The sequence below is a fragment of the Mesocricetus auratus genome, unplaced genomic scaffold (genome assembly GCF_017639785.1).
Source record: "Mesocricetus auratus isolate SY011 unplaced genomic scaffold, BCM_Maur_2.0 Super-Scaffold_100691, whole genome shotgun sequence".
Taxonomy (NCBI): domain Eukaryota; kingdom Metazoa; phylum Chordata; class Mammalia; order Rodentia; family Cricetidae; genus Mesocricetus; species Mesocricetus auratus.
The window spans coordinates 42,235,560-42,250,066 of record NW_024429267.1 but is presented as its reverse complement, the minus strand read 5'-3'; the positions used below and the strand labels follow the sequence as shown (position 1 = coordinate 42,250,066).

Here is a 14,507-nt window from a genome sequence, read left to right as displayed (position 1 = left end):
TCTATGTTTACACTATAACCCATAATGGAAACTCAATAAAAAATACAGAGAAATGATAGTTTTCTGGAGCTGCTGGAGTCATTTGATTTATTTTATTATACCATTTAATCCATTTCAATGAACATGTGCTGAGAGTTAATTTATGTCAAGTCATTAGTGTTCACTGCGGAATATAAAAATGAGTAAGAGTTGGCCCTTATCCTCTAGCACGCCACCACCTGCAGGACACAGGGATGACAATAGCAATGACAGCCATGCATGCTGAAACTGTATGGAGCCAGGATCTTGAGAACACCAGGGTAAACTAAAGAAATTCAGTAAAAGAGCCAGGGTTTGTGGTTCAAGCGTGTAACCCCAGGTATGGGGGTGGGTGAGGGGACAGGAACATGCCAAGTTTAAGACTTGCTTAGGACACAGAGTAAGTTTAAGGTCAGCCTCACAAATTAGTGAGACCCCATCTCAGAAGCAGGACATTTGCCTAGCATGTGTCTAGGTTCAGGGTTACTAAGTACTGCAAAATAAAGAAACTGAGAAAACACAGGCAACACACACACACACACACACACACACACACACACACACACACACACACACACCACAAGAACTCAGGAAGCAACCTAGCAGCAGAGTGCATGCCCATGCCTAGGCCTGAGTTCAGTACCTAGTACTGCAAGAACAAACTCCACCCATACAAAAGTTTACTTTTTAAATACAAAAATGGTCCACAGTCCTCATAAAATATATTCTCGTAGAAACTTGATATCAAAAAACCAAACAGCCCGATTTAAAAAAATGGGGTTCAGTTCTAAACAGAGAATTCTCAACAGAGGAAATACAAATGGCTAAGAAACACTTAAGGTATTCAACATCCTTAGCCATCAGGGAAATGCAAATCAAAGCTACTCTGAGATACACCTGTAAGAATGATGAGGATCAAAAACACCGATGATAGCTTATGCTGGAGCAAGGAAGACACTCCTCCTTTGCTGGTGGGAGTGCAAACTTTTACAGTCACTTTGGAAATCAGTGTGGCGGCCTCAGAAAGCAATGGATCTACCTCAAGTCCCAGCTACACCAGCCATAGGCACAGATCCAAAGGATACACCATCCTACCACAGGGGCACTTGCTCAAACTCATTGCTACTCTATTCATTTTTTATTTTTTAAATTTATTCTTCTCGGGCTGGACAGATGGCTCAGAGGTTAAGAGCACTGACTGCTCTTCCAGGGGTCCTGAGTTCAATTCCCAGCAACCACATGGTGGCTCACAATCATCTACAATTCAGTCTGGTGCCCTCTTCTGGCATGTAGGCAGAACAATGTATATGTAATAAATAAATAAATCTTTAAAAAAATTATTCTTCTCCCATATATTACATTCTGACTACAGTTTTCCCTCCCTCTTCTCCTCCCAGTCCCCCCACCACCTCCCCTCTCCCCCAGATCCACTCCTCATCCCATTTCCCTTCAGAAAAGGGCAGGCCTTCCATGGATATCAACCAAACATAGAATATCAAGTTTAAAAAAGTGGTACATTTACATAACATAGTATTACTCAGCTGTTAAAAAATGATATCATGAAATCTGCAGGCAAATTCATAAAAAAATCATTGTGAGGGATCCTAGACACAGAAAGACAAATAAGGTATGTATTTGCTTATATCTGGATACTAGCCATTAATAAGTTGATGACCAAGCAACAATCCGCAGGCCCAGAGACATTAGGCATAGAGGAAGGGACTGCCTGGGACACATGGATCTCCCTGGGAAGGGGAAATAGAATAGATCTTATGAGTAGACTGGATCCAGGGGTGGGAGGAGGGGCAAGAATGGGAGGATCAGGTGGGAAGGGAGAGGGAAGATGGGATTGAGGAAGGGAATGAGGGGAGAGACAGAACTAAAGAATATCTGAGGGGCAGTGGGAACTTCCTATAATATATGAAGGAAATCCCAATGAAGTCTCTAAATAATGAGGGAGACAGAACCCCTATTGGCCATATCTTGTCACCAAATGAAGTTTCCAGTATCAGGATTCATGTAATTCAATTGTTGGCTGAAAGGATATGGTGAAAAGCCCTCCAACTCCAGGCTGTTACCAAGACAATAGCTCGTTCTCCACAAATTGACAGTAAGGCCCTATTGCTGAAGACAACACCCACACAACTCAGTAAACATGGAGAACTCTAGTTAGTGCCTATAAAGAACCCATGTTCTAGTGTCTATGAATGGAAAGGTACTCTACAGACTATAAAATATAACAAAAAGTAAACACCAACCCAACCACAGAGACTTTGATCTACAATCTGTCCTGCCTGCAAACCTTGTGGGAGTAACCACTGATGTCTGCTTTGACTTAAGACCCACTTCATAAGATGGAACCCATACCTGACACTGCTTGGATGACCAGAACCAGAGTCTAGAGAGCCCAGAGTCCTAACTTAAAACCATTCCTCCATCCTCAACAGTGAGTCACATCCTCCCGAGTGAGGGTCACCTAAGAATAGGGAGACATCGCAGGCCAGTGAAGCTAGTTTGAACGGCCCTCACTTTGCAGAGAAAGCCGACTGCAGAGAGACGAACAGGATGAATGCGAGCAGAACACCAAGGGATACGGCCACTTACCGCGCCATCATTTTGCTGAAGAGGGTGATGTAGAGGGCATTACAGGTTGTGGCGGAACGGCAGTGTTGGTCTAGCTGCTTCTCCTACACCAGTTTCCCAAGAAAACAAAACCAAAGTGAGAAAAGTAGCCTGGGATCATTACTACTGATCCAGCCACAGATGTCCCAAGCAGAAGGAAACTGTCTCTGTTGCTATCACTGATGTCACAGGTGGAATGGAGGGAGCCTGGCTGCAGCGAGACTTCAGCTGCAGAAGGAAGATGCAGCCGATATAAAACACTTTTCACTTTTTAGAATACCTTCTTAACACTATACACTCTTCCCAAAGTATTTGGATTGCTTCCTCTATCCGTCATTGAAAACAGAATGGGGCTGGTTGGGGAGGTGGCTGGGTGGTTAAAGAGCTGGGTGTGGTGGGGTGTGCCTATAACCCCAGAGTGGGAGATGGGATAGGGGTGGGGTGGGGTGGCAGAGACAGGAGGGTTCCTGGAGCTTGCTGGCCATCTGGTTTAGCCAAATATTGAGCACTAGGTTCAGTGAGACCCTGACTCAAAACAAACAAACAATAAATAATGGGAAGCAACAGGGGTGACACTGACTCCAGTCTTTGGCCTGTACATGCTCATGCGTGGGCGCATGCACCCGCATACACACGTGTACACACATGCACAGCACACACACCTCTTTGTAAGGGGAAGAATTATTACCAAAATAATGGCTGAACGCCTGAGTTCCTCATGAGAACACAGCTCTGTCTTGAATGTTAAGTCTTCTGGCAGAGTAGGGAAAGCATCGAAGTGGGAAAGCTCACCTGCTCTCTACTCAACGTCACGTCTACAGAGTGGCATTCCGCAATTATTATGGATTTTGCATCTTTGGGGCTTAAAGGATCGAGATGCAGTGTAGGCCACAACCTTTTGTTTAAAGAGGAAAAAAGAAAAGAAATTTCTAACAATCCAACGAAAACCATAATCTACCATAACACCCGTTAAAATCCATCAGATGGGTTATTTTTATGTGGTCTTTATAAAATAAACCTATGGAATCTGTTAGTCACATTAAATTGTTATTTGATTCATTCTAAGGTTTATCATTACATCAACCGACAATCAAAGCAGAGTGTCATAAACTACATACTCTATTTCTACACTCAGGGCCTGCATTAAACTAGATGGAGGCACTTAGTGCTCAGGGGAGCAGTTCAAGATGGTCTCTGCCCCCAGTTTCTTACAGGGCAACTGACTCGGGATAGGAAAAACCTTATGCTATGTACAAAGTACAGATAGGCACACATATCTGCTTATACATGCACACTGACACACAGTGTGTGCACACAGCATTAAAAGAAACAAAACAAAAAACTGTTGATAAAAAACTAAAAAAAAAGTCATAAATAAAAAAGAAACAAAACAAAATTTCTTAAGGAGGCATGGCCAGGGGAAAAAGGTTTTCTTGTAGGAAAGAACTTTACAAGGTTTTTCCCTGGATAAAAAATAAACAGGTTAAGGAATACCACCCTACAGAATTCACCCCTTATATCACTTTTCTGAGGGCTTTCAATAAAAGTGAGCCTTCATTCTAGAAAAATGGGCCTCTAGACTGTAATTCTCAGACCACCCCTCCTCTCTATTTTCCTCACCCACAAATTTGCCTGCCTACTAGATGTCATTACTTGGATTAGCAATTTAGGATTCAAACTAAACTCTCCAAGAAAAACAAACCTACTAGCTCTCCCCCCAAACATGCCCATTGTGTGTCTCCTTTTTCAGCCCAGGAAGTCATGATTGGCTTCCATTTCTTGGTTCAGACAACCTGCAGTCATTTCCATTTCCTTCTTTTCCCTTCCACCCCAGCGCTGACTCCTCCCACCCCACCAAATCCTACAAATGGTTCCTTCTCCCTTAGGTCAGTCGCCTCTCCCCAGCCTCACTGGCGTGTACACGAAAAAGCACGGACGGACATCAAGGACCTTCCCTTGTCTGCCCTCACTCTCAGGAACTGGATGGACACTCGTACCTCCACGCTGCAGGGCAGGTCTCCACATTCACAGAGACAATGACTCGAACATTCACCGGCAGGGGGTCTATCAGCCATTTCATGTGCTTCTCCACTTGCTTAAGAAGACACAGCAGAAGTCAACTTATAATAATAACAGCAGCATTTCAGAACAATTCCTATAGCTCTCTGACAGCATAAAGTTCTCCTTACACTTTCCTTATTATGATTCAGGATACAACTCTTTGGGAATGGTTGATCCGACGTTGGCAAAACACCGTTATCACCAAATTTGAATTCTGGACATTTAAGGAAATGTCCATGCCTTAAAAGCATGTCAAAGTAAATACTTCTTGCTAAGTATATAGATTAGATTTACTTGATGTGACTGCCTATGAGCATAGCATTTTTTTTTTAATTCAGACACTTCTTCCCCAGAAATTAAGCAGAAACAAATGGAAAGCATCACTCCTTTCCCCGGCATGGAACTGGGATGCCTGCCGTAGCCATTGCTGGTGACTGCTAACAGAAGCCGGGAACTGGGATGCCTGCCAAAGCCATTGGAAGCCACAGCGAGGGCAGCACCTGAACTTGGTCTATGGAATCAATGATGATGATGATGCTGCCCTGATGCCGAGCAGAGAGCTTTTCCAGCCAGTGGGGAAATTCTTCCAGAAGCTTAGCAGGATCCAGTGTCAGTGCAGAAACGGCCCCAAAATGCTGCATCAGCTGCAGAGTGACAAGGTGACACCACGTGCAAGTACATCAGTCACATTCCATGATAGCAGGGAGACCTGTCTATCCTTACTGTGTACATCATTGCTGACTCCCCACAGTGATGGTACCAGGTACGTGTGTGTGTGTGTGTGTGTGTGTGTGTGTGTGTGTGTGTGTGTGTGTCTGCATATGAAGGTCAGAGGGTGATGTTGAGTGTTTTTCTCAATTGCTCCTCTACCTTATTTTTTCAGACAGGGTCTCCCACTGAACCTGGAGCTCACTAACTGGCTAGGCTAGTGGCCAGAAAGTCCCATGGACCCTCCTGTCTCTGTCCACCCTGCTGTGGTGACAGACATGCATGCTGCCATGTCTGAGTGTCTACATGCATGCTGAGGATACAAACTCAGGCTTTATGCTTGCACAGGAAGCACTTTACCAACTGGGTCATCTTTGCAGCCTGTCAATCATTAGTGCTCTTCTACCTACAGTCCTGGAAGTCTGCTTAGTACTGCTGTCTCAGTCCCAAGAGCGTCATAATCTTCGTCACATCCAGATGGCTGCAGAAAGGGCCCATCATACCTTCAGGGTCAGCCGCTTGATAATCAAGGAGGGTTCTGAGCTGGTTGACATGGGCCGCCCCACAAAATGAGACAGGATCAGCATGTTAGGGAAATGCTTCTGCTGCAGCCGGATCCTAGGGAAAAACACGGCACTTTTTATCAACTCTCCATAGCAACAAATACACAAAGAGCTAGACATCAAATGCTGCCCCCCCCACCCCCACCCCGGTGTTCTTAGTTACATCGTTAGTCTCACTGGAACAAATAGAGAGATTATTAGTTCCACTTCTTAACTAACAGTCTCATTTTATTATAAGATGATGTTAATCAACACAAAATGTTAATAAAATAGGCATTCACTTTTAACTAAAAGTATGATGTTAGCGGAGGTGGATACAGGGAGATCAGGAGTTCAAGCTCATTCTTAGTTCCACACAGAGGTTGAAACCAGGCTAGTTTGTGCTACAGGAGACCCTACCCCTAGAAAACAAAACGGACAAACAAGGCGGTGAAAAGAATGGTCTAATTGCATTGGGTCATACCACTTTGATAAAAGAAGGGACTTTCCAGACCCTGGTCCTCCAGAAACCAGGAGGGGTGGGATCGGGGCTGGTGCCACCACCAGATCATCCAGGCGCTGGTAATACTAGAAACAAAGAAGGGATTTATCTTGTGAGATCGCAGACGCCTCTGCGAGCACTAAGTTGAACTGACACTTAGCTTCTGTGTGACCCCTGAAAACACTAGAGGAAGTGTGCGAGGAAACAAACTTGGGGCTGGCCGAGTGCAAGGATGCTGATCTGGGCCCGTGGGGAGGCCATAATTAGAGTGAGGGACAGCACCGACCGGGGCGGCTTTCACAACGTTTAGACATTTGCTGAAATGCTGCAGAGAGGACATCACACCACACTGGCGCCCCTCGACCACAGGAAGTGTCCCAGAAGGCTGTGCAGGCCCAGACAGCGACCCTAGGTTTTCTCATCACAAGAATGAACGTAGAGCTCCGGAGCCTGTCTCAGGCTGTGGGTTTACTAAGAATGGATCCAAACAAAAGCAGGCTTCCAGCTTCTTCTGACCCCCTTCCCTGCAGTCTCCCAGGCTGCCCAGACAGCCAGGCTCAGACAGACTGTCTGAGATCTTTATGAAGCTGAGTTCTGTACAAAGTCCAAGAACCCATCCTTTCCTAGCTTTCCCCAGCCATGCAAAACCAGCTCAGACCTGCAAGGCTGTGCTCACAAAAGCAAAGTGCCACAGTACTTCTTGGGAGTACTGTCCAGAGCCAGCTTAGTGTTTCTGTGTCTATCAACTTCTAACTGGTTGATGATGACTTTAAATTCATAATAGTTTGTGGTGGGCTTTGGGCTGACTTTACGGCAGTAAAATCTTTAACTGCACGATAATGTCCTTGGTGTGGTTTTTTAGTTTGTTCTGCTTGTATCTACACCTGAACCAACTGCCAAGGAACCCCAGTGTCTCAGAGCAGTGCTGCCTCTGAAGGAACAGGGCTTGTTGATTAATTACCCTCTCTATTCCAATAACTTGGTCCATGGTTCTACAGAAAACCCACTTAAAGATCTACAGTCCTCGTGTTGGGAAAATTTATTCCTCGTGTGCTCATGGGAAAACCGCGTCAGACTTCAGTTTCTTCTTCTATACCAGTACCTCTCTAAAAACAGCCTCTAGTTACTAGTAACCTCATGTGGGATACTGTTCTTAACATCTTAACTTGCAACATTGATCTGTGAGAGAAGGGGAACTAGGGAGCCTCCTTTTGTGAATAAGAAGGTCAAGTTTAGAATGACCAGAGATTTTTTTCAGAACAAAGTAATAAGCACAGTCTAAATTCCAAGAGTTTTATAAAAATGCATCTGCTCAAGGCAACTTCTGTGACAGTCTCTAGAAACTAATTTGTAGACTCAAGTTGAGATGGCTCAGTCCATTAAAGGTGTTTGTCACGAAGCCTGACCCTCTGAGTTCATTCCCAGGACACACATGGTGTTCCCCAATAACCACATATGTGTCCCTGCCCCCTCAACACACACACACTACATAATGTCATACAAATTTAAAAAATTGATTTGTTCATTAGTTTGTAATATTATTAAGTATTTTTTAACTTGGACATGTTTCTTAGTAGATGTCAGATTGCTAATTTAAGTTTAGATATTAATAATTGCTGATTATACCGAAAGTGAATGGCTGATCCGCCCATCGAATGACTGACCAGAGTTTGTTTTCTGAACACGGGGCAGTTTAATTCTTGTAACCATTAGGAAGAACTGACAGCCTAGCTTTGCTGTCATTTCCTAGCCTGGTTTGGGTGAGTTGCTGCTGGTAACATAATGGGTGCATGAATCTGTCATCTATAAAAATATTGGTGTTCATAATATATGTCAATGTCACATAGTCTTCTCTGTGTTGTTTTGGAGGCTATCGGTCCAACCCGACCTCGAACTCACAGAGATCCCACATAGTCTTTTTATGATACAATCTAAGCACATATCAACATGGGTCATCCAGCCTTGAGAGCAGGTAACACAGTCACAAACTTGAATATGCTCAGGTGAAAGAATTATTATATGACAACCTTTAACTTATTTTTATTATTACTGTTTCTAAGCGTGTGTGTGTGTGTGTGTGTGTGTGTGTGTGTGTGTGTGTGTGTGTGCAGTTGCATGTAGAGGCCAGAAGCTGCCATTTGCTGTCACCTTATTTTTTGAGACAGGGCCTTTCCTCCAGCCCAGGTTCACTGATTGGCTGGGCTGACTGTCCAGTGAGCTCCATAGATCTGCCTGTGCCCCTGCCTTCCCACACACTGGGGTTACAGAAGAGGGCCACCACTCTGGACTTTCCCAGCTGTGCCCCCCCACCCCCAGCAACTGATCTTTCCTAGACCGAGCTCTCAGCTCACCTTCTCAACTCCCAGTTCATGGGCGGAGTTAGAAGCCCGCTGAAGGGCTTCCATCTGCTCTTGCTCATCGTGTATGTCCCACAGAACATCCCCGAAATCATCGTCTTCTGGAGGGGAGTCCTCACCGCCCACATCCTTCACCTCCACATCTGTGTTCTCAAGGCCGAGGATGTCCTGAGTACCAAGAACAAGTTGAGGAAAGCAAATGAAATTCAGAGACCTCGAGCAGGGGTCAAAATGCCCGGCCTTACCCACCAAGGAGGGCAAGTCCAGACTTAGGCTTCTAAGAATAAGTTATGCTGGATGGTGGTGGTGCACACCTTTAATCCCAGCACTCGGGAGGCAGAGGCAGGTGGATCTTAGTGAGTTCTGGGCCAGCCTGGTCTACAAAGTGAGTTCTAGGACAGCCAGGACTGTTATAGAAAAGCCCTGTCTCTGAAAACAAAACAAAACAAACAAACAAACAAACAAACAAAGAATAAGAGTTATTATAAGTACCTCCAAGAATAAATTTGTAACCATAAGAATCCTAGTTTAAAATGAAAACACTGAAACATAAAGATAACGAGTTCTCAACTAAAACTAAAATCAGAGTGCTATTTGTCTAGTGGGATTTGTATTCTGAAAAATGTCATATAATAGTTGTAATTATATCTGGCTAGTGAATAACTTAAAAAAAGTGTGTGTGTGCGTGTGTGCATGTGCCTTCGCACTCACAGAAGTGTGGAGTCAAGAGACAAAGACAGCTTTGGGTGTCATCCTCAGGAAAACTTACCTCCTTTGTGACAGGGTCTTCCACTGGCAAGAGCTCACTGATTAATTGCTTTGGCCTGGCTAGCTAGTGACCCTAAGAGAATCCTTCTGTCTCCACTGCCCCAGTGTTGGGATTGCAAGCACATACCATCATGCCTAATATTTTTAAGTGCGTGCTTGGACTCCTATTTAGGTTCTCATGCTTGTGAGGCAAGTGCTCTACAGACTCAGCACCATTTCAGCCCTACGGGTGAATAATTTCACAGGTGCACTAATGCCTAAGAAACTGAACTGCTGAGATGGAGTTTCTTCCTTTCTTTTCTTTTTTCTTTCTTTCTTTCTAACTTACTTTTCTTATTTTTATTTTTTGTTTGTTTGTTTGCTTTTTTCAAGATAGGGTTTCTGTGTAGCCCCAGATGTCCTGGCTGTCCTGGAACTCATTATGCAGACCAGGAAATCAGAGATCTGCCTGCCTTAGCTTCTGCCTCCCAAGCACTGGGATCAAAGATGTGCACCACCACTACCTGTCATGAGATGGAGTTCCTTGACATCAATCCCAACAGAACAATGGTACTCTCTTGACCTCAAAACTACACACAAGTAGTTCTGTCTGGAAAACTCTTTTAAAAAATGCTATTAGGCTATTGTAGATGAAAGCTTACAGAGAAAAGCATATTTACCTGTTTAATAATCTTTTCCACACTGATGTATGTTTTATACACTCCCTCTGTAGGATCCCCTGAGTGATCGATGATCTAGGGAGAAAGGTCTAACAGTAACATGGAAATACAGTAAGAGTAGCAGCAAGAGATGGAAGACACTGGTAGCAGCAAGCCTTTTAACATTGTAACTCTTATTCCGGCAAGCTCCTTACAAGAAAGATGCTATAATGTAACCTTGCTGTTCAGAAAGAGGAAACCGAGACAAGTTAAAAGGCTCATCTGAGGTCACACAGGGATTCATGTGAACAGTGTATACTTTTGGGTGCCTGTCTCATCTCAACCCTATCCCTAGGGTTAGGAGCTCAGCATGTCTCATCTAGATGGCTGCACCAGATCTCAGACTGCCTGCTACCCTCCAGACTGCTCTATCCTCACAAAACCAAAGAAGTCGTGGACAGGGGTCAGAGCAACCAATACTCCCCAGCTCTACTTCAAGAGAAAAGGCCAGGTCTGTAAAAGAGTTTCTGAGGTTTCTCAGGACTGACCTAATTGGGCCGCCCTCTTGTATATCCCCTCTTCCAGACACCCTGGCTTGCTTTCCCACGCTTCTCCACCTACTGGCTCTGGCTTTACCTCTGCCACACATGCCTTGTGACATGTGCTCTGTGTTTTACCTTGGCTTTGCTGGTCTTGCTTAGGTTAGAAACTTGATCCAGGAATTGCTGGACAGAGTCGGAAGTGACTTCCTCATCCTCCAAATGATGGTAGATTAATCGTGGTTTTCCTTCTGGGTTTTGCAGAAAGGCTTCTTCACAGTCTTCCCGTAGAAAACTAGATTGGAAATTGTCAAGTCTCGGGTCGTACTGCACTGTGGCACCAGATGCTTAGTGACCAGTCTAAGTGCCCAAATGGCTTTTACCACAGTGACAAGGACCCAGCTACAGAGGAAAAAAAGCTTTCAAAATGTGTGTGTGTGTGTGTGTGTGTGTGTGTGTGTGTGTGTGTGTGTGTCCCATACTGAAACTACAGATCTTCATAGCATCCAAACTTCTGTGTAGGTTCAGGGATTTGAACTTAGGTCCTCATGTGTCTACAGCAAACTCTTCATCTACTGAGCCATCTTTCCAGTTCCCAAACTGGCCATTTTACAGTATTAGTCTGACATGGTCTTAGAAATACAGTGTGTTCAAGTCAGGCGTTGGTGGAGCATGCCTTGAATACCAGCACTCGGGAGGTAGAGGCAGGCGGATCTCTGGTGAGTTCAAGACCAGCTTGGTCTACAAGAGCTAGTTCCAGGACAGCCTCCAAAGCCACAGAGAAGCACTGCCTCAAAAAAAAAAAAAAACCCAACAAAAACAAAAACAAACAAACAAAAAGAAATACAGTGTGTTCATTAGCCAGAGAGAATAAGACCTGTAAATTATGCCATGAGCTATAAAGCTTTTATAATTGATTTATTTGAAACACACAAAGTCTCAAAAATACTGTTTGTGCATTGCTCAAAATAATGAATCGGACTCATAGAACTTTGCAAATAAATGGGAAACAGATTTCATTCAAATATGTACTTTCTAAATTAAAATACAAATATGATTAGCTCTAAAACTTCAGGCATTTCTCTTCTCTAGCCCTTTCTTATCTCAAGTTCTGAATCTATATACCCAGTGTCTACTATAGGAAACATGGGGAAAATGGGGACTGCCAAATGGCTAGCAAAAATCTTGAATGGGGTAAAGTTTTTTTAAAAAAGAAACTTTGTTACAGGGAACCACAGTTACAATTTTTAGAAGGTTTAGGAAAAAATATAATCTATTTGGGTTTACTATACCACAGGAACATTGCAAGCAATTTCCCTTTTCAAGAAAACATTATGTAAAAAAAATAAAATAAAAAAGAAAACATCATGTGAAAGACCTCATGAGAAGCAAACTGATGTGTGTGTTTATATAATTGGAACTTCAAATTAAATTAAAATAATTCCAAATACAAAAGAGAAAAAAATATCTTATTAGATTTTTTGTACCAATCATCTCTATTGATTCATACATGTTTTCCATGTTAGCGTGTTGACTGAGTCCCATGAAAATCCAGAATTTCAATTGTCCTTTTGTTACTTTTTTGGGAGAAAAGTCTGAGGTCTGCCTGAGTGCTAGTGTGAACCTTCTATTTCATAATCGCACACTGTAAAACTGACACACGGGAAAGCTGGAATGTGGGCTGTGGCATCTGGTTCAAATACTCTGGTGGAAAGAAAGTAGACCGGAAACAAATAGGTCACTAGTGGATAATTGCTAAAGTCAGAGAGGAAGGAGGCCAGCTGGTGTGGTGATCTACTCTGCAGGGTGCAGCCAGAGGGTGGGCCACGAGGTAAACAAGAAGTTTTTGCTAGAGGAGAAAAGGCCTTTGCGCCTTTGCGGCGAGGTGGAAGGGGCAGAAACGGTGAAGCCCAGGAACGGAAGCAGGTCAACCATGGACCGAGAGCTCCCACATAACCACGCTCTGGGAGGTGAGCTGCAGCGGACCTGGCTGAAAGAGGGACTGAACAAATTCGAGAACAGGACTCAAGAAGTACTGGAAGGCGACACAATTACTCTGGGGCACCGGAGGCATCACAGGGGAGTTGTTTCTTGAGAAGGCTGGATGGAGTAGCGCAGCAAACATGACAGCTGCCTCTCTGTGCTGTCAGCAGGCTGTCATCTAAGGGACAGTCAGCCTTCCTCTCTCCTCAGGACCAAGCGTTTTTGGCGGCCCCAGCTATATAAGCATTGTCACTGGCATGAAGAGGCCAGCCAACCCTGGTATCTGGGGGATTCCTATTCAGCCATGAATATTCGCATTGACAGCCGTCAGTGCAAAGGAGCAGGTCAATCTGCACATTTCAGAACACCTCCACAAGAAGCTCCCCCTCTGTGCCTGCTCCGGGGAGTGACAGTGGAGAGACACAACACCGGTGGAGTTCTCCACTCACTTTCCGCACCCACTGCTAGGCGTGTTAGTATAGCTTGCTCTGCACCCATTTATCTCATACCTAGAGAGCATGAAGTTTTAACGACAGTGCTTCTTATGTGAGTACAGAATGATGAGAGGAACCAACCAACAACATCTTTAAGTAACTCTGTGGGTCCCGTATGCACATAACGAGTAATTATTGATCAGGAACCTACTCTCCCATGAAGCTCCCAAGCTGTTCAGGGGTGCTTCTCCTAGACTCGTCTTTTGGGAAGTTGAGAGAGCCAGCCAATCAGAAGCAGAGTAACCTGAGCAGCGGCTGTATCTGTGGGTGACGCTCAGTGCTCCTGTCACAATTCTATACTTTTGTTCACAGAGAGGGATGCTCACTGGGGATGGAACCCAGGCCTCGTGCAGGTAAGGTAAGTGTTGTACCACTGAGCTACACTCCCAGCCCCAAATGCCACAATAGCCCTAAGAGAAACAAATAAAAGAGTAATGAAATGAGGGAAATTCAAGCAGAATAAAACCGAAGCAGAAATGTAAGGAATTAAAATTATGATTCTTTAAAAAGAATAATTTTGGTTTTTCGGGTTTTTGAGACAGGGTTTCTCTGTAGCTTTGGAGCCTGTCCTGGAACTCACTTTGTAGACCAGGCTGGTCTCAAACTCACAGACATCTGTCTGTCTCTGCTTCTTGAGTGCGCCACAACTGCCTGGCTAAAAGAATTTTTTTTTCAATTTTAAAAGAATGATTGTTTAAGAAAACCAGAATTTTAGTTAAAGGAGAAAAACAAATAATAGAAAATAAATGGAAGGAGGAACTCAAGTTTAAAATTAGGAAGACAAAAGCAAATGTTAAAAGCATAAAGATAATAAATAGTACATTATTAACAAATGAATGTCTTGAAGATAAAGAAAAAAGCAAGATGACTTCAAAGACTCAACATAAGAACTAAAGAAGAATAATTTAGCAATGAAGGGATGTATTACCAAGTAACTTAAGACACACCCCAAACACCAGCATTAAGAATGATACATCTCTAATGAATACAGAGGCAAGGAGAGAAAAGCTGAGAAAAGAGACTCAGCTGAAGGCAACTAGGTGAAGGGCTCTGTAGACACTCTGTGAGGAAGGCTCTGCCGGTTCTGTCTACCTAGCCACTAGGCAGTCTGTAAGCCCATTCTGTTTTTTTCTTCTTTGTGTGTGTGTGTGTGTGTGTGTGTGTGTGTGCACGTACGCGTGTGCACGCGTGAGCGTGTGTTTGTTGTATATGTGTGAGTGTGGCATGTGTCTGTGTGAATATGTGTATGTTGTGTGTGTGTTCTGGTGTGATTAT

The 14,507-nt window shown here is 43.9% G+C and overlaps 1 protein-coding gene across 4 annotated transcripts in view; it reads right to left on the bottom strand.

Moving 5' to 3' along the window:
- Nphp3 (nephrocystin 3) overlaps nt 1–14,507 on the bottom strand; it is a 38,715-nt gene that overhangs the window by 13,268 nt on the left and 10,940 nt on the right. For 3 of the 4 annotated variants that reach the window (XM_005074826.4, XM_040739879.1, XM_040739877.1), the window contains 9 exons: nt 10,894–11,050; nt 10,238–10,312; nt 8,805–8,978; nt 6,436–6,539; nt 5,913–6,027; nt 5,202–5,345; nt 4,638–4,735; nt 3,433–3,535; nt 2,623–2,705 (listed from right to left, as the gene is read on the bottom strand). In XM_005074826.4, coding sequence (XP_005074883.1) covers nt 2,623–2,705; nt 3,433–3,535; nt 4,638–4,735; nt 5,202–5,345; nt 5,913–6,027; nt 6,436–6,539; nt 8,805–8,978; nt 10,238–10,312; nt 10,894–11,050 — 1,053 coding nt within the window. Of the gene's footprint in view, nt 1–2,622; nt 2,706–3,432; nt 3,536–4,637; nt 4,736–5,201; nt 5,346–5,912; nt 6,028–6,435; nt 6,540–8,804; nt 8,979–10,237; nt 10,313–10,893; nt 11,051–14,507 lie in introns of those variants that run through there. The other variant, XR_005874780.1, reaches the window with a different exon arrangement.